Here is a 19189-nt window from a genome sequence, read left to right on the forward strand (position 1 = left end):
GAAATTTCAGAGACCCCTAAAGCAAGCTCACCCCTCACACACAGGCTCATAGCAGTGGTGGAGCCCTGTGCTGTCACTTGCACTCTGCTCCAAGAGTGTGTGCAGTCAGGAGAGTTGCCTAAGTGTGGCCATTCTGACTACCATCTGTAAACTTCTTTACTCCATCTTTACCCTTCTGTTTTGTTTATTATTCAACCACCAATTTTTCAGACATACAGCAAAATCCATGAAATGCAGCTTGACTGGACACACTTTGTAACCGTAAGCTTATACCACCTCCACTCCCAAGGATATGTCTGCAGTGCCTTGTTCCCAAAAATGTCCTACTATTGTATCTGGAGAGGTGTGGCTTCCCTCGTCTCAGTAACAGAGGGAATGGCAGCATTAGTTTCAGCATGGGCTAAGAGAGAAATACTTATACAGTACTTTTTCGTTCCTGTGTATATAAGGTTTTATGGTGACTGAAAGAAGTAATTCATTTGTGATGTACCTGGCAGTGACTGCATGGAACAAGTTTTCAGGAGCTGCAACTTTAAAAACTCTAATCCAGCTTAAACCTTGTTCAAATCCAAAAGTGGGAATATTCTAAGCAAACTCTCTGGCTGGGGGAAATCTGGGACTCTCTAAGGGTTTATGTGACCGTTCGGACATATGGCAGCCCATGGTGGATACAGGCCAGTTGTATTGCTACATCCTTTTACAAATGTTGATAACTGGTTAATTCTTTTTCTCCTCTCTTTCCCCTAAGTGGTTGTCTTATTCAGGTGATATTTATGAAGGACCAAGACATGCCAGAAACAAAATCTGTGCAAAGATCTGTATAGAAATTCTTGTTGGTTTCTTAGAATGTGTTTCATAAAGGTGCTTTCCAAACCAAGACCAAAGCCCCAAAATGCAAAGCTCCATAAATGAAGAGTAAGGTTAACAGTCCTCTGTACTTTTTCCTTGTGATGCAGGTTAAAAAGTTGATTGTTTTAGACCCCAAGAAACGCCTCACCACTCTACAGGCTTTGCAGCACCCATGGGTCACAGGGAAGGCAGCAAACTTTGCACATATGGACACGGCACAAAAGAAACTTCAAGAATTCAATGCCCGGCGCAAACTTAAGGCAAGTCTTTAGATTATGCTTTGGCTAAGAAAGCATGCAATTGAATTAGTAGCCTTAAAGAAACTTTTTACACTTTTCAGAACAACGTTCCGTAATGGTGTGGAAGCTTTTATTTAAGGTGACTGAGGAAGACGAAACAGTTGAAGCTGATTTGGTCGATGCCTGCAGCCAAACAAATAAAAATGCATGAAATTATTTGAAAACTCTTTTCTATGCAGACAGAACTGCTGAGAATGTACACAGCTTTTGCAAATTCCTTGCCTTCCTCCCTTTCTTCCTTTTTTGCTTCCTTGCTTCTCTCCATTTGTTCTGTACTGCTTGTGCATCCTCTGAGTACTGACCAGAAAGAACAAAATTCGGAGAAGTTTCTTCATGAGAATCCATATATCTGGAAGATATTTAATCTACAATAGAATATTTTGTTTTGAAAGTCACCCTAGCTTTTCTACCTATCAATACAAAGCAGGAGCTTAACCCATCCTTCCGTATGATCTGGAGTCCACATTTCAGAAGTGTATGTCTGTAGCATGTTTGGGTTGAGATTAATAGACCTAAAACATGCACTCCAAGGTGCCTCAAGAGCAAATGTGCATTAGCATTCTTTATCTGGAAATTAAGCACTGCAAAGCAGGAGTGCAGGTGGGACCTGTGCTGACATTAACATTAGGTTTTGGGTCGCCAGTATGCTTCTTTACTATCTAGTCTACATATTTACTATGGGAAGAAGTAAGGAGACATTTTTAGGTGCAAATGCCGCTCAGCTGGACACAACATCAGGAAACTGTTTTCTCCACTAATCCCTTATTCAGTTGTTAATGTTTGTGTCTCCTTAGGAGAGACTTCCAGGGATACTTCAGCACAGCAGTTGTTAACAATAACTACAGTAAAACACTGTTGTAGCCCTTGGAATTAAGAGTAAAAGGCATCTTGACTGAGAGCTTTACAATTCCCATTGAAAACCCGAGTTCACAATGACTTTTAACTTTGGTTTTGCTTATTTTTTCAGTTTTATTAGGGAACTGTAACAGAGAATCTCTACAGGGCGAAGAAAAAGAAGTTTTGTCATTTACAAAAATCTCAGAGTAGATACAATTCACAGTGATGCTTTGCCCATACAGAACTGACTAAACATGTCTATTAACATATTATCTTCCAAAAGATTTCTGTAGCCTTACAGCAGGGTTGTATGTATTCACTGAAGTTGTCTTGCAATGTTGTTATATCAAAATTATTTCAGAGAATGAGCAGAGTAATAAATTTAATTATTCCCAAAGCAGCATGTGCCATTTTTGCGTGTTTTAATTTTTATCCTCTTCATCTGTTTACACATTTGATTACCAATGACATTTTTTGAAGCCCAGTTTTAATATTTAGATTATAGTCAGCCACTTTATATTGCTCCGTGTAAAAGCTGGGTTTTTAAATATAATTTCTTCATTGCTTTTCTATTAAAGATTAAGTGACCAAATCTCCAGTTATTAAGAGAATTAACTGGAGTTCACAGTTATTGTGGAGTTAATAGTTTTAAAGAAATATATGTATAAAATTAACCCTACATTTTTAGGCAATTAATTGCTGTAAAAAAATAAGCAGAAAACCATGTAGTGAATACATGCTTTAGTTGTTTTTATGTTAATAAGAATAATAAAATATTATTCTCTTTCAACATAGAAGTCCAACAGCAGACTTCCTTTACATAGACGTATTTTTATATCATAACTCTGAAGCTCTCTGTCATTATTTGTTTTTTTCCTAGATTGTGTTGAATTTGTTTCATAAACAAAAACATGGCTAGAGAGTAAATTGCATTAAAAGTATCTTTATATATTTTTATATCACTGAGTGGCACTAGTGTGCGTGTCTGTGATTTTTCTTTTAAGACGTCTAGACTCTCAGTTTTTAAGGTATTGTCACTGTTATTGGCTCATGTCTGTTACTTTTTCTTCACAGAAGGAGTGGTGAGGCATTGGAACAGGCTGCCAAGGGAGGTGGTGGAGTCACTGTCCTTGGAGGTGTTAAAAAAATGGGTAGATGTGGTGTTTAGGGGGATGGTTTAGTGGTTAGGGATTGTAGGGCAGATCGTTGGACTTGATGATCTTGAAGGTCTTTTCCAACCTTGGTGATTCTATGATTCCATGATTCATCTTCTACATTTGCTGATTCTTCTTTCTTGCCAATGTTTGTACAGTCTGGTTTCTCATTATCATCTTATTTTTCTTTTTTTTTTCTTTTTTTTTGTTTTGGTTTGGTTTGGTTTTGTTTATCTGCATTATTACCTCTTCAAACCATCCACAAAACTTGCTGTTCTCTTCATCCCTTCCTGCAAACCCACTCTGTGATGCCTAAGCAAAAAACTAGCCAAGTCAAAAATAGCTACTATTAATATTTCTTTTCCCCACCTCTGTAGGTTTGTTTCTTCAGACAATAAAACTCTTCAAAGCAAGGACTAAGATAATTGTCTTTAGGCGTATCTTCATTTTGTGACATTCTATGTGATATGAGAACCTGTTCACAATGTGTATTTTTATCTATACTTAGGAAGTTGCCCATACGTGCTGCATGATTTTGCTTAGCATATGCAACACTGCAACAGTGACAAAGATTGTTTCCCTTTGTGAACTTTTCATAGAATAATCTGTGATAATACTGTTGTTATTATTATGAGAGAAGAGAACTTTCTTTTTGATATCCAACTTCACCATGGGACATCTGAAGTGGTTTCTAAAAAGAAAAATAATTCTGTTCACATTGGCCAACTTGTAACCTTGAAAGAGCAGCAATTTTATACTTTAGCCTGGTATTTCAGGTGGCCTTCTCAACCTGTCCAGGCCAAGGCAGGTATTTTAATGTGACATTACCATGAGCTACAGACACTTCTGTTCCCTAACTGGATGATACTAATGCTGCAGTGGTGACAGACTGCCTCCCTTAAGGAGCATTTGCTTGATCCTTTCTTTTTCAGGCTGCAGTAAAAGCTGTGGTGGCATCAACTCGCCTTGGCAGTGCCAGCGGTCACAGCACGCATGACAGCAACAAGCACAGCCATAACCCATCTCCTGTCCATGACGGCAAACCTGAAGAGAAGCCCACTCAGGAAGAAGCAGCAGCTCCAGAAGCAATGTCCTAGGTCAATGTGGTTCCTTGTTTCAGCTGAGATCTGTCATTCCATACACCAGCTAACTTGTCATTCAGCAAGAGACATTTGTAAGCTTGGCCTCTCTGGTTCTGCTTTGGGGTGCCAAATGCACTGGCTGGTGATCCTACCTTCAATGCATGTGACTGCTTATGAAAATAGTAAACTGTTCCATAAGGCATGTCATGGAAACAGTTTTATTTGCAGTAATACCAGCAGGTAAAAACATGGGGATAAATAACTACCTACCGTAATTCGTATACTTCATATATGTATCCAAGTGTTTCTAGATGGCATTTGAAACAAAATAGAATTTAATTTGGTTTTATGGAAGTAGATGTCTAGAGTAGGTCGTGAGTTTCTTAGAACTGCTTACTTCCAGATTCATAGACCTGCAGCAGATGAAATGGAAGGAAAAACCAAGCCAATGCTTTTAAAACTGATGTATGAAATAATGCTTTTTATCTGTAAAATTCAAAAATATTTGGGGATTTATATGCAAAAACATTCTACTACTCCTGGGAAGAAACTGAAATGCTAGTTCCACTGTGCATGAAAATGTACATTCCTCAAGCTTGTGCTGAGAATGCCTTATTCTGACTTTTCCTGTTTATATACAGTATTTTAATGACAACCAAAATTACTCAGATCTCTGCCATTTCATTCTCTAGTAAGTGTTAGCAAAGCAAAACAGTAGACTAAAACAGTATTACTGTAGATGCAAATTTTTGAAATACCATTATATTTATGCATTTATTTCTAAACTGTGCAGCTAGAAGACATTCTTGTAGGACTAAAGGGAATAATCTACAATTGCACAGGTTGTAAATGCTTGAAAGAAACTATTCCACAACTCAATGATTTTGCTTTTGGGAAACACTCTTATACAAGGTATGGGGTCAAGTAGTATAATCTAGCTGCTTCCCAGATAGTTTAACCTTATGAGTAACCAGTTTTCACTTGTCAGCATAATGAGTCCAGATTTTCCTGAAAAAGGACCCCTCCTGTATAGTGACCTGCCAGCACAGATCTTGCATCCACCCAGAGCTTCTGTGTCTTATGTTAAATCTGTGTGCATGGATCAGCTTGCAAAATTAGGGTCAGGCTCTTCAACCATCTAGATTATTTTTGTTGAATATAATTTATAGGAATTTCCTCCTCGTGGGAAAATCTAACATGCATCAGTATGTATGACAATTGTTTTTTATCACCTTGATAGCATGTGAATTTTGTTGTGTTATTGATATATTACAGAAATGGAAAAAAAAAAACGTGATGTAAATAATGTTGTTCGTGTTTGTTAATTTTTTTAATACTGGTAGTTACCTAACACCCTAATACACTCAGCATTCCTTTTTTTCTTTAATTGTTTTTATGATAAGCTAGGCCTTGCACAACATGCCTTGAAAAAATATACCAGCTACTGAAAATAAAAAGTCATTAATAAACTGTTCAGTAGCTACATTTCCAGGAGAAATTAAAGGGTAATACAATGTTATTCATGTGGTAAGTTTGATAAATAAAATGTAATATAAATTAATATAAAAAGGAAGATTAAAGATACTGTCTTTGCTAATGCATGCTAATGAATGTATTGTACTTATGAATTTTTTATCCATTTCTTACAAGTATCTGAACTTGTACAAAAATGTTTGCTAACTAAGCTCAGTTGAAATTTAAAGCATATACATACATCCTTTTCCCAGGTGACACACTGTGAGGTCAGCTGAAACAACTGGAAAGGCTATGGCAGCTTTGAACAGACCAAGACATTTTTGCAGATTTTCCCTTGAAAAAAATTCAGAAAGATTCACTCCAAAGTAGAACAGATTTCTTGCCACTTTCAACACTTTTGCTTGCCATTTTGCACATCATAGTAGATTGCACTGCATAAGCCCATTTGGTTTGGCTGCATGTTGGTTTTGTCAGCTGAAATCTGTACTTTGCATTGTGTAAGCATGTTGTAGATGTGAACACACCATAATCAAATTTTTGAATGCAAAAGAGCATCAAGGCAACTGTATCACTTTGTGATACAGTGTGTGCGTCAGAAGGGCACTTAGGGCTCTGTCCCTGCAAGCAAGCAAGCTGTCAGGCATGTGGATAAGAGTTACACATTAGTTGTGAAGAGGTAATGTTATTTTAATCCTGCCTAAGGAATTCTCTCTCTCCACCTGGAGGTTTTGCAAATGTTCAGTAAAAAAATGTACCATAAATGTACCAGTGATCAAATTACCATACGTAACTAACCAAACAGGTTGTATAATAAGTACAAAGAACCATAGCTGCTGAAGAGCCATGTATCTGAGACAGTGCTGTTAAACTCCATCTTACACTTCTGCTTGAAGTGAACCAAAATGACCAGGCCCGTTGAAAGCAGTTGGCCTAGTCACAGCAATAAAGGTACCAGTGTAAGAATATCTTTGCAGACTAAGGCAGCATTTTTACAGGTATTAACCACAAACCCCTCCAAATGTTAGCTCCAAAGAGCTGTGATGCACTGTGAGAAATTAAAGCTACCATAGCTGCAAGAAGCAGGGTATCTAGGAAAAGAGAGATCCCAAGACATGATTATATTACTTACAAATTCTAACTTTACCTGAAGCCCAACCACCACCACAAATCCCTAAGTACCACCAAACAATAAATGCCCACACACACAAAAAAAAAACCCAGACACCAGAGGATTTTGCTATGGAGGACACCAAAGAGAGCTTGTTCTTAGCTTTGTCTGGACAAAGATTAAGGTGAGAAATATCTGTGTTTCCCCCAAGGTTCTCAGGTTCCCTGGTTTCTGTTATTTTCCAGATGTCACCATCAGCCATGTTTATAAAAATAGAACATATATATTCAGCCCCAGCCTCCTGTGTAGTGGTGGGTGCGTTGTTTGCAAGATCAAAACTTTATCATTTTGGCTGCAGGAAAACTGTAATTACAAACTAAGCAGGTTTTTTTATCTTAAGTAATTAGAAAGAAGAACAGTTAAACTACAGGCTGCTGAGAGCTAACCCCAACTGTGTCATGTTATGATGCACAATATGAGCCACTTCCTTTTTCACACTCATGAGAATCAAGATAATGCTTCTGATTAAATAGCAGAAATTTCATGTAGTGTTCCATATGGAATATTGCTTTGGTGTTTGGTTGTTTAGGGTTTTTTTCAAAGTGTTGAGAGATCTATTCTTGTAAGAAAATTAACTTCGAAGTGAAGGTGTTTAGGGAGAAGGAAAGAAGGAGAGGTGGAGGAGGGTGAACCCTATTAATGGAAAATATGATAAATAGGATAGTCTTTCAGAACAGCAAGGGTGGCTGATCCAGCTTGCAAGGCACTGGGAGAAGAGGAGTCACTGAGTCTCACCTGAGGAGGCAGTTTGTTAGTCCTGGGGAAACTCACCATGCCCTTGCAAGCCTGGAAAGAACCAAGCAGAGTCTGGACAGCTGCTGCAAACCCACAGCAAGAAGCTCATCAGATTAAACTGATTTCAATCTGAGGAAATGTGGTACATTAAGGGTGGCTCTTTGCTTTGAGGCTGGATGAGAATCGGACTGCAGGCAGGGTCTTCTGTGTTTCTATTAATTCAAGAGGAGTGTATGCTGCATGGTTAGGATATGGGCTGATGTTTCCAAGATGAACAGACAAATGGTGCTATTGACTTGTAACACAGAGTATTTTATAACCCTGTTACAGAAGCTTGTTGCTCTCAGAGCAATGGCAGCTGGACTCTTAATAATTACAACCAAAAATGTCATATATCTATTAGACTTTCTCAAATTAGCTCTGTGTCCAGTGTACCTGACTCCTTTTACTGCTTAATATGTAAGAAACCCTGTACTGTCAACATGGCTTGCTTGTACTAGCAAAGATGTTAGCAACTAAATAGACATTTATGGACTGCTTGTTTAACTGTACACTTTTAATTTAGTCTAAGCCTATTTGTGTAGTAACTTTTCTTATACTGTGCAATTGAACCAGAGAAAAATTGGAACCTGAAAATATTGACAGTATTTTTTTTTTCCAATGTATTTTTTTTTGGGACCAATGTTCCTGCTTGTGTGCTTGCATGGAAATAATGGTACACCATGACAATATGCTTGGATGGTGGGAAGTCTATTTTTAATAAGTGGCTTGCATGACTGGTCTGATGCTAAATAAACAGTAAATCTAGAAATGCTTACATCTATTATTTGCTGACAGCTAATGCTCAGCATAGGATAAGGAACAACTCATCATTACAGGGAGATGTAGTGATGGATTTTATCTGTTTATATGGCACAGTCTTGAGTTAATTCCAACTTGACATAGTGTTTCCCTTTCTGCTTTTCTCTCAAAACCTTAGCAGTTGGAAAAAAACTAAATCTGTTCTAAGCAGTGGGGTACAGAACTAGGGAGCTGGAAAGACCTTTGTAAGGTTGTCCAGGCAATGTCTGTGCCCCAGGGAGAGTTATGTGAGATAGATGTTTCTTTCACTTGGTTTTAAAAACCTACAGCAATGAAGACACTACCATTTCTTATGCAATCTACCAAATAATTTTTGCTACTCTTATGCGTGGAAACTATTTTGTAAAGTTCTGAGTCTTTTTGCTGCTGTTAACAGTTTGTCTGTTGTGGAGATCTGTTTTCTGCAGCCATTTCTTATGAATCCAAAGGTCATTAAAATACTCCTTTGTTCAACATCCTCTTCTCTCAGCACTACAAACCAAGTCCTTCCCTCCAGGTCATGAGCTCTAGCTCTTTCACTGCTCTTCTTATTTGCATACAGATTCTCAGCCTCTCGTTGACTGCAGTCTGTCTAGACATGTGTAGCCAAAAGCTATGTAGCCAGAGCTGCATGTGGTACCTGAGTGGAGGCCTTGGCAAAACTGAGGTGTTGGAAGGACTACTTTTTGTTTCTTCGCTGTTTCCTTAGCCACCCTCAATCACGTTCCCTCCTACTCAGTTTGCCAAGGGTATTAACTACCACAGGTCTGCATAATGGCTTCTTGGCTAGTTGGCCACTGTCTTTTTACTGGTGCAGCTTGTTGTTTCTTCCACTTACAACTCCTTAGGCTTGCAAACTGCTTGAATGCAGAGTCCCTTCATAACCCTTTGTAAGAGATGATTTTTCAAAAGCCTGAGGAATGTAAGAAATAAAAGCTCTGCAAGATGTTCTAGATGATCCAAAGTGGCTTCTGTACTTTCTCCTGCCCCACTTTGAAGAGCGTGACATGATACATGCCCTACAAGAGCATGGTGTATCTCAGTTACTTTTCTCAGCAACAGAAGAGGGCTGCAACTCTGCGCTGAAGTCAAATCCTACAGACCTCTCCTGCTTCTATGCAGACTTAGTGAGAGAAACAAGGAACGGTTCTACATAAAATACAGGCATTTTCTGTAGATCCTAATTAAACAAGTCAAAATACATTGCAGCATGCTTCATAACCCTAAGGTACATCTATATGCCTTTTGTAAGGTGCTACATGCTCATGTGTTTTGGATTAATGTAATTTTGACTGTTAATAAACCATTTCTTAAACATGCTAAAAGCTAACTAATAGAAATACAAAATAATACAATTCTTCCACAGCAATCAGGGCGTCATTACAAAAAAACTATACATATTTTTAGAATTCAAGTTTGAGAAAACCCTATTTGTACAGTTTTCAAGATATTTCAGTTTAGTAGAGAGCTGAGTTGTACATCTTCCTCAGCCTAAGTCAAATTTCTAAGTAAAACTAGGCTTTTTTGCTTTCAAATTTAAGATAAATTGGTAGTTTGTTTTACAGATGACCAACTGAAGATGAACTACATCAGTCATAACCCCCCAAAAAGTAACTGAATGCTACATTTACCCACACAAGGGATGAAAAAGCTACAAGGCAAGTCTGTTTGAATCAATTTTTAAATTTATTCTTATTTAATTTATTGCATTCAAAATATAAATACAATCTCTTAAATGCTGAACACAGTTAGTTAAAACCACTGCTAAGAGAGACTGAATTTCTGAACATAGGCACAACTTCACTAGTTTTACTAGAATTACGGCTACTTTTACAGCAGTGAACCTCATGGGTTGAATCACAAGCTCACACCATCAAAACATTTCTGGTTATTTATGATTGCTGGAGGAATTAAACACTCTTTTAATGTTTTACAAATTCATCATGTTTCACATTTATAAATACATACAATTTCAGATCAGAACTTGTGCCGTTCCCAGAGGATCTATCTGTAGTACTGCTCCCCCTCCCAACAGACTGCCCCCAAACTGAACTTGGCTCATATCTTCTGCATATGTAAAATAAGGAGCGCAATTACAAGGCAAGGTTTAATGCTGGAGATTTTAGATGAGGAACAGAAGCCAAACAGGAAAATTGTCTTATCTTTAGCCACCTTTCCCATCCACACACAAAGCATCTAACATGCTAAGTATTAGACTGTCATATTGCCTAAACCACTGAAAAAGTAAGGTTTTTTTTTAAAAAATACTTGTAATATAAAAATAATTTTTATGTTTCTATATACATGCCATTTCCCTAGCAAAAACTGGTCTCTGCTATTCTTGAGCATCTTTTTCAGAAGTCGTTTTTGCATAACTACATTCCAGTGTAACTGAATCACTCTTAAAATCAACTACTGGAGACCCTCACAGACTTGCAGAAATTCTGCTGCTGTGAGGACAAGAGAAATACCACAACTAGGTGATTTACTTCTCCCACTGTCTCCTAAACAGCAAAATATGGGCTCCTGCACTTTGTCCCTTCAACTGCTTTCCTGATTTTACTGTCTTGACTCCCTTGTAGATTGCCCATTAACACAGGAGGAAAACAATACTATTGGTAAAAGAGGTTCTGATTGTCTTAAGTATCTAATTTTGTGGCTTTCTTGGTTGTGAATGTATTTTGGTTAAAGAACAGCTCTACTTCAACATCTAAGATTTTTCTCAATCCTTAGCTATCTAAAAAGAAAGTAAATTTTGGCTTCAAATAAATACAACTCACTATGAAACCAGACATCTTTCTTCTAGTTCTGTACTACCCTATGGCTGAGATGCTTGATGTAATGACTGGTAATCAGCTACGCATTGCTTCAGCAGCATAATCAGCACACATTGTCAATCACTGCGCTTCTAAATTTTCAAAAGTGTGAGATCCCATAAAATAAATCCTTAAAATTTGTTTGCACCCTCTGTGATTTCTCCTAATCTGAAAACTGAAGGATTGTACTGAGCTTTTCTCTTTATTAAAATAAATAAATAAAACTGCCTCTGCTCTCTGTCTCTGGTAGTCTCTACTCATTCAAGTTATTCACTTGAATGTTCAGAATAATAGGCAGAAGCAATAGACTACATCTGTTAGAACATACAAAGCCAATTTAATCACTGACTAAGGAATAAATTACTGTAATGTAAAATAGGCAGCCAACTTTGCTTTCAGAAACTTGACTCCTATTCATATTCTTCTTCCATTTCTAGGCCTGTTACTGAAAACAGCTGTTGATAAAAAGGAAACCTGCATAGAAAAATTTTTATTAAAACATCTTCATGCTTAAAATACAGTAACAATTTTCTTCCATTTTAACACATATTCTTTATTTCTTCAGCTGTTCACTGGGCTTCATCAGCCTATCCTCATTGAAAGCATAAAAACCCGTTTCACTGAACACAAAATAAGGACAGATATTCTAGAGGTGTCAGAGCCCTTATAATGGGTGTCGGGAACACAGACCTCTTAATCTTTTCTACAGTTTCTAGTGCTGTACAAACATCATCCTGTGCCTTGTGCTCCTTTTGACCTGTTTCTCCAGCACTTTAGTGCCTCTGTGCAGGTTTAAACTGGGATTTTTAGAAAGCAATGGAATATTTTTCTCTGCATACATCTGTATCACAACCTCTTAATTAGTCAGTCCCAGCAGTTGTAAAAAAAGACTTAAACATGCAAAGTCATTATGCATGTAGTCTTTATAACTGGGAAGGATAAATAGGGTATACTTCACACAGCTTCCTCTATCATGATATCTTCATTCATCCCTCAGAGCAGTATTGCTAGGGTTTTCATACTTGCCTCATGCCAGTACTAGAAAGGAGTGGACCCTAGCATTTTGGAAAAAGCATAGCTCCTGAAACTGAATCCTTATAGTTCTTGGTGACAAAACATCACCTTGTGAAATTCCAGCACTGCTGAGGAAACAAGGAAGATAGAAAAGATGGGAAAAGGAACGAAGGAGTTTCAAGAGAACTGCAGAATACACAAAACCAAAAAGGAGGTTGACATTTTCTGCCTATGAAGACATTAAAGGCTGCTCAATGCCACTGTTTTTAACTGTCTTAAACAGTATTTTATGTATGACTGCATTTGATGTCATATTTGTTCTACCTCTTCGCTTGAGGAATGAGAAAGAAAAGTCATCACTGTTCAGAGTTCAGCTACAGTGGCCAGTGTTAGAAGAGCCAATATTGCAGGGGAACAATTTTAATCTTTTTTTTTTTCTTTTTTTTTTTTCTGAGAGTTCATTACTGGTGGTTGGATTGTATTTATACAACTGGCCCGAAAATATTAGGGCTCCTAAGTATTACACTGTTAACTCTGCCACTGCTAGCACTGGTAAAGTATAGGGATAATTACAGTCTCACCTGAGAAAATGATGCAAACATTAAAAGCTCAATGTCAGATTTTAAAGAGAATTCAGGTTCCTAGCAACACAGACAGCAATCTTTTGAAAGCCTCTGCTATGTACCTGCCAGCACTACTGGGTGGCTAAATATTCTTAAAAATTTAACCATCCTCCAGCAGATCTGAACAATTCTGCAACCTGAGATTAGGCTTTCAGCTGCTGGAGTTTTAAGATGCTAATTTCATTTATTGCAAAGATCAATCTTGGGGTATTGCCACAGAAGACCCCAGAGCACTGTACCAGCATGCTAGCCATCTGTGCTGCTGTGGTTACACCAATGTGTGTATCTGAAGCAAATTGGTGGTCCTTTCTATTGTTTTAGTAATTCCAGGATTTTCAGTTAAGAAAGACAAAAAAACTCAAACCAATAAATCTACACACACAATTACATGCAAATTTAAGTAAAAGCTGAGTATCACAGAAGATCCATTTTGGTTTGCTATTTTGGCACCTGTGTGATTAAAATGCCACTAAAAACTATGGAAAGACACCTGATGACTTAACTGAGCTTTGGATCAGCTGTAAGAGCATTTCTTTATCTATGCACTGAGACTGTTATATACAACAGTTAATTAAGTTACAACACTGAAGAAATGCCAAGAATGCTTATTTTTGCTAACAAGAGCAACTAGCTTTCTTACATATAATATCATTAAACAACTAAGCTAAGTAATATCCCCATCAATCAAAGCAAATTTTTATAAATAAACTACAGATGCACCTTTACAAACTAAAGAAATAAAAAAAAATAAGTAAATATAAAAAAATATATATTACTAAATTACATCTTCAGTGAGACACTACCTGTACAGCAACCTGCACCAGCAAAATCCTCAGCACTCCACTCTCAACACTGTGTGTGAAAGTAGAGTTCATACTGCATTTTTCAAGCCCCCACCCCACATCTTGTGCCTTCTACCTAGGAAGCCCAGAGTTTGTAAACTCAGCCTGCTCCTCACCCAGCTGCGGAATGCTGAGCAGGAAACAGGATCTTGCACTGTGAATTAGGAAGGTATGCTAAGTATCACATCAAAAAGTACTTGGTAAAGTTGTTCGAATGCCTTAACATAAAGGTTCAGGTATAATTTAGGAACAATGTTATTCACCTCTTAACCCAGTAGCTAACCTATGCTAAGCTAAACAAGAAACGTGTGGGCTTCTAAGTCACTATTTGTCTATGCTTTCAGTGCCTTCTTGAGGTCAGAGTAGAAATTGGCCAGGGTACTAGACATGGCAGTGTCTACTGCAGACTGTGGCAGCAACCCTCGCAGTTCAGTCTGAATATAGCCTGTCAAAAGACTGTGGCCAGGATAGTCCTTAAGAGGGACACAGAACCAACCGCAAGGGTGATTGAATCCACGGACAAAGTTAGGTCTCACTTCTCCATAGTCTAGGCTTACACCTATGAAAGAAAATAAACAAACAAAAAAGGCAAATTAATTTGGACACACACAAAAAAATAAAGGTACAGGAAATTTAAAAGGTATGAGTTTCTGCTTGTGGAACGTAGTAGAAGTGACAGACACACTTAGAGTTCCTTTGTACTTTCACACATGAAAGTTGTCTACTTTTCATTCAAACTCCACAACAGACAAGCAGGGCCTGATAAGCAGAAATTCTGACATTTAAGACATTCCTCCCATTTACTAGCAAGCTGAGCAACTTGTAACTCTACCCAGGTTGCCATAAGAGCTGAGTCAGAGCACTAAACTTGTCTCTAACACTCCTGTCCGACAGTTGGCATAAGTGAGATTTGGCACACAGAGAGAGCTCATGGGTAAACCAGTAACTTTATAATTCTTCAAACATGTAAAATGTTAAAATACCTTTGAAATACTTTTAGAGACCATCTTACGCCCCTTTTGCACACTTACTGCAGCACTTAATGTGAAACAAATCTTAAGGCAATCAGCTGTTGCAAAGTATGAATAAAGCAGAGGTAAGTGGTACCTTACCACATGTTAGAAGCCCATCTTCATAGCTAGTAGTGTAGGAGAAATCAACAAACTCCCTTGGTGCTACGATGTTCCAGAGCTGACCAGCCGTGGTGTAGCGCATCACACAGCAGTTCTTGTTGAGTGACAGAATAAATGAGGAGAGTAAGAAAACAAAAATACCTTTGTATTATGAATACGGGAAATATTCACTTGTAGGTGGCTAGCCTTTCCCACAAAGGCTGCAGCCTCTGTCAACTAAACTGTGCAAGCAACTTCAGTGAGGTCTGAACGGCTGTGCTGTTTTCAGTCTAAATCCTGGCATTTTGCAAGGACTTCCCGTCTACAAGTGAGAGCTGCAGGGGCAGACAACATCTGGCACCTTTAAATGATACTGACTAGAACTAAAGAACTGTGTCATCATGTCTGGGAACTGAAAGCCACTTGGATTTTATGTGGCTTAATCATTACTTATGAAGTCTCCAAGGATTATCAGTACCTTGCAAGAGGCCTCTTTATGTACCAAGATGCTCTGTCAGGTACTTTTAATCCATAAATTCTTAATAAAAGAGAATATCAACAGTTCTTCAAAAAAAGGCTTTCTTATGAAACAACAGAGTTTGCATAGATTTTAGTGAATAATTAGCAAAACTACTTTGCCTTGTAAAATTTCCTGAAGAGTCAGAGCAAAAGGCAATCCATGTTCAGGTGAAATGTCCATAGGGTTTGTAGTCATACTGAATGACGCAGTAACCAAAAGAAGGCTACCATCTCTTTCCTTATCAACTTCAAACCTACCTTTCTTTATTAAGTCCTGCCTCTCAATATGAAGTATTTTGGCTCCCATCACAAAGCCCTGGCCGACAGTGAAGCCAGCCTTTCAGGACAAGGGAAAAGCTGCAGCTTCTGCATATGTGGATTATTAATACCCACCATTTTATTTCTCACATAACAGAAGAAAGCAAACTGTACAAAAAGGCTTTGGCATATAAAATACCACACTGTAATTCCCTATACATGAATTTTATCAGAGGCTACCAGAGATCCCAGGTCCCAGAGAATTGTGACTGACCAATTATTAGTCTTTTATTTCTAGCATTAGATGGATACCTAAACTAGAAGCTTCAGGATAGGACTGTGCAGCCAGAAAGCTTTATCTGAGGTCACCCACCACATGTAAGCACAATATCCTGTGTGCATACAGAAAATGGGCAGAAAAATGGTTGTATTTGTTGGAATGACTGCTCTGCTGTACTGTTAAATTAATGTATGCATCTGTACACATTTCCCTTAAAAACCTAAACAAGTCTTCACCTCTTCAAATGTTTCCATGATGTCCATTGTAGTCATTAAGCTGTCCCAGTCTAGCCTATAAGGTCCAGGGCGAATGTGATCCACTATTCTGTTAGCAACATCTTCCACCACTCCTTGAGCTTTGTAGCTAGGGAAACATATATTTACATTTAAAAGTGAGAAATTCTCCATAAATATTCCATTAATCTGCAAATGCATGTTTACTATAATAATTTGATACCTGGAGTTATGGTCAGTAGACAGTGGTATCAGAAAACCAGTAAAGAAAGAGACCTATAAGGGCATCCATCTCTGCAACAAATGTTATTCTGAGAAACTCTATCCTTACACTGCAATTGGTATTTTGTAAATGGCAAACTCCTTCTTCAGATAAAAATCAGCCCATTTATTCCTCTAACAACTTGTAATTTTGTTCTTCTCACTGGGTGAGTAAGGGAGTCCACCAGGGAAGGGTAAAGCTAAAAGCAGTAAGAAAGGAGAGCTGGAATACAATGGGAAAAACATTTTTCATAAAGTAGAAGTAACAGTAGTGGAACCCACCTAATAAGAAACTACCTTATGCTTTGGGGGCATATAAGAATACCAAATAAAACAATTTGGTATAAGACATTACAGAACATTCATTTTTTATCAGGTATTTTTAGTAAACACCAGATATTTTGTTTATTTGAGTAACGGGGCCTCCAGCTCCTGAAAGGGGGGGAAACTATCTAGACCAAAGTTTAAAAAAATATTTCTATAAATAGACTACCCTGGAGTCTTCACCTGCACTCAGCAGCCACTGACCTCTTGGCAGTGTGTCAAGTTACACAACCTGTTGATGCCAGTGTACCTGTGACCCTGCTCAGAGTTAGCAGACTCTTGGTTTCTGGTGTCATCAGCTCTTGCAGGTTTAACAGGACTTAAATTCCACAGAGCACTATCTGTCTTTGAGATATGTTCAAACACTACCTTTTTGCATGACTTTTTGCGTCTTCAGAGTGCTGCTGTCAAGTAACTATTTCTCTAGCTAAACCTACAGATACCATCAGAACTCAGAGACAGAAACTCACCACGTCTTTCCCACAACTACATGCTTGACATTTTATACTATTGCAGTTGCACAGTCACTGTAACAGTCCAAGCACTGACTGGGTGGTCACCCAGTAAGAGTTCAGACCTACTGAACCTGGACTTCTGTAGTTTGCAGACAATCTTTCTAAAAGGTCTGGGCATATGCTGTCACCCACTTCAGTCACTTTTGTGGTGTGTTCCCTAGTTTTCATTCTTTGCTGTTCTAGACAGCATTCAATGCTAAAGCATTAAAGTATAAAACTAAAAAGAAATGCATTCACTTAGCTTCTCCTCTAGAGAATCTGTGTAGCTGAGGATTATAGAATCCACAACCTTCATTTTTAAACTCTTCAAAACACATTTGTGGAACCTTAAAAATGTATCTGTTCTGCAGGCAAACTTACAGGTATCCACTGAATTCCTCTGATGGTTTACGCCACACAGTTGCATCTTTCTGAAAGGAAAGGGAAGGAACGCAATGTTGACAGTTAGATACAATTATGAAATGTTGAGAAAATGCTTCAGATTTTCTGAAGAAAAGCAAATTACTTCACTATTAACTCTGGTTCAGCCCAAAGTGCTCACTGACCTGGGCTCTTCAGTATATTTTTGTTAATAACAGAAGCAGATGTTTCAGACTTCTTTCACTCGTAATTTTCCATTATTTAAAAAAAAAATAAATCAGTCAATTACTTTCTCAGTGTCAAAAGCCAGAAGCCTGGGCAGAAATACGGCTTGGCACGCCAAGCCAGTTTACTATGAAAAATATAGGACAATGAAACCAAACTACTAGGTAAATCCTTTCAATTAAAAAGGCAACTGGAAAGCCATGAACTGGACACTATTCAGACAGGAAGACAGCACAACTTCTACTTGCATGCCTGTAACACACGACCAAGCACATGTGTGAAGCAGTGCTGGCAGTGGTAGATAAGAAGGCCTAAGTTACCCTTCCCTCATAGATTCTTGACTAGAAATGTCTTGCAAGCAGCAGTCTATTTGTTTCAAACTTAGACAGAGAAAACAAAGAAAATGATATCTTCTGATTTTTATCTAAGTATGAAATGGAACCTCTGTATAAAATCTCTGAATTTTGGTGCTAAAGAGAGTATTATATAGCACCTTTTTAGTTGGAATTATTATTATATATGCACAAAGGACCAAACAGTAGCATAAGTACTGTATGCAGAAGGGAGGAAAGAATGGAGGAAGGGTGGAAGGGAGGTGGGGAGGAAGAACATTTGACCCTCTATTACCAACATCTCTTAGTAAAAAACCAAAAGATACAAGAGTCACCCAAACCATTGTAACAAAAGGGTAAATTCCTACCACGTTACTACACTGAGATACCAAAATACGTTTCTCCTTCCTATCCAGGACTAAAAAGTATCCACCATGCCTAGAACTGATGCACCAGCAAAGTTTATTTAGGTTGACAAAGCAAGACTTAAAAAATCCAAAGAAGGGTACAGCAAACTGCTTGGAGAAAGCAGGAACTGCATTCACTTTCATTTCCCTCCTCAAACGTCACAATGTGGGGGCTCCAAAGGCAATGGAAAATGAAACAATATGAGAGAAAGAATTAAGAATGATCCCACTTTTTAAGAGGGAGATACTTGGAAGCTGGAGCATGATGGGCTCAAGCATTATAGACAAAAAGATTCTAGAGGCCAGCACAGCCTACCTACAAGTCAGCATCTCACAGCAGTGCTGGCGCTAACAGTGTTACACGTTTTGCTGTAAGAAACGCATTTATTCTACAGAGGTGGGATTCTTCTATGTGAAGGATCCCTTAAAACAAACAGAAGGGATGGCAGGCTAGGTTTGCAGGCAGCACAACCCATCGCTACCTAAACGTGGCCCTTCCTTGAAGGGTGGTGTCACAAGTTAGGGAAGTCCCGCAAGAACCCGCCACGTTTCCCACCCACGCCGCACAGGCTCTGTCCTGCCACGAGTGGCTCCCCAGCTCCCCCCCGCGCCCCCGGCGGGGCCCGGA

At 38.4% G+C, this 19189-nt stretch overlaps 2 protein-coding genes across 2 annotated transcripts in view; one reads left to right on the forward strand and one right to left on the reverse strand.

Moving 5' to 3' along the window:
* Positions 1-4640, forward strand: part of CAMK4 (calcium/calmodulin-dependent protein kinase IV) — a gene marked incomplete at its 5' end in the record, with an annotated part of 111221 nt that extends 106581 nt beyond the window's left edge. Inside the window, 2 exons of the mRNA XM_010007236.1 lie at positions 957-1109; positions 4072-4640. Of these exons, the coding sequence (XP_010005538.1) occupies positions 957-1109; positions 4072-4236 (318 nt within the window). The remainder of the gene's footprint in view (positions 1-956; positions 1110-4071) is intronic.
* A 9427-nt stretch (positions 4641-14067) lies between these two features.
* STARD4 (StAR-related lipid transfer (START) domain containing 4) overlaps positions 14068-19189 on the reverse strand; it is a 10646-nt gene continuing 5524 nt past the window's right edge. The window contains exons 2-5 of the mRNA XM_010007237.1: positions 17598-17647; positions 16141-16267; positions 14848-14962; positions 14068-14294 (exon numbers count right to left, since the gene is read on the reverse strand). Of these exons, the coding sequence (XP_010005539.1) occupies positions 14068-14294; positions 14848-14962; positions 16141-16267; positions 17598-17647 (519 nt within the window). The remainder of the gene's footprint in view (positions 14295-14847; positions 14963-16140; positions 16268-17597; positions 17648-19189) is intronic.

This window comes from Chaetura pelagica, unplaced genomic scaffold (assembly GCF_000747805.2).
Source record: "Chaetura pelagica isolate M959 unplaced genomic scaffold, ChaPel_1.0 scaffold40, whole genome shotgun sequence".
Taxonomy (NCBI): Eukaryota; Metazoa; Chordata; class Aves; order Apodiformes; family Apodidae; genus Chaetura; species Chaetura pelagica.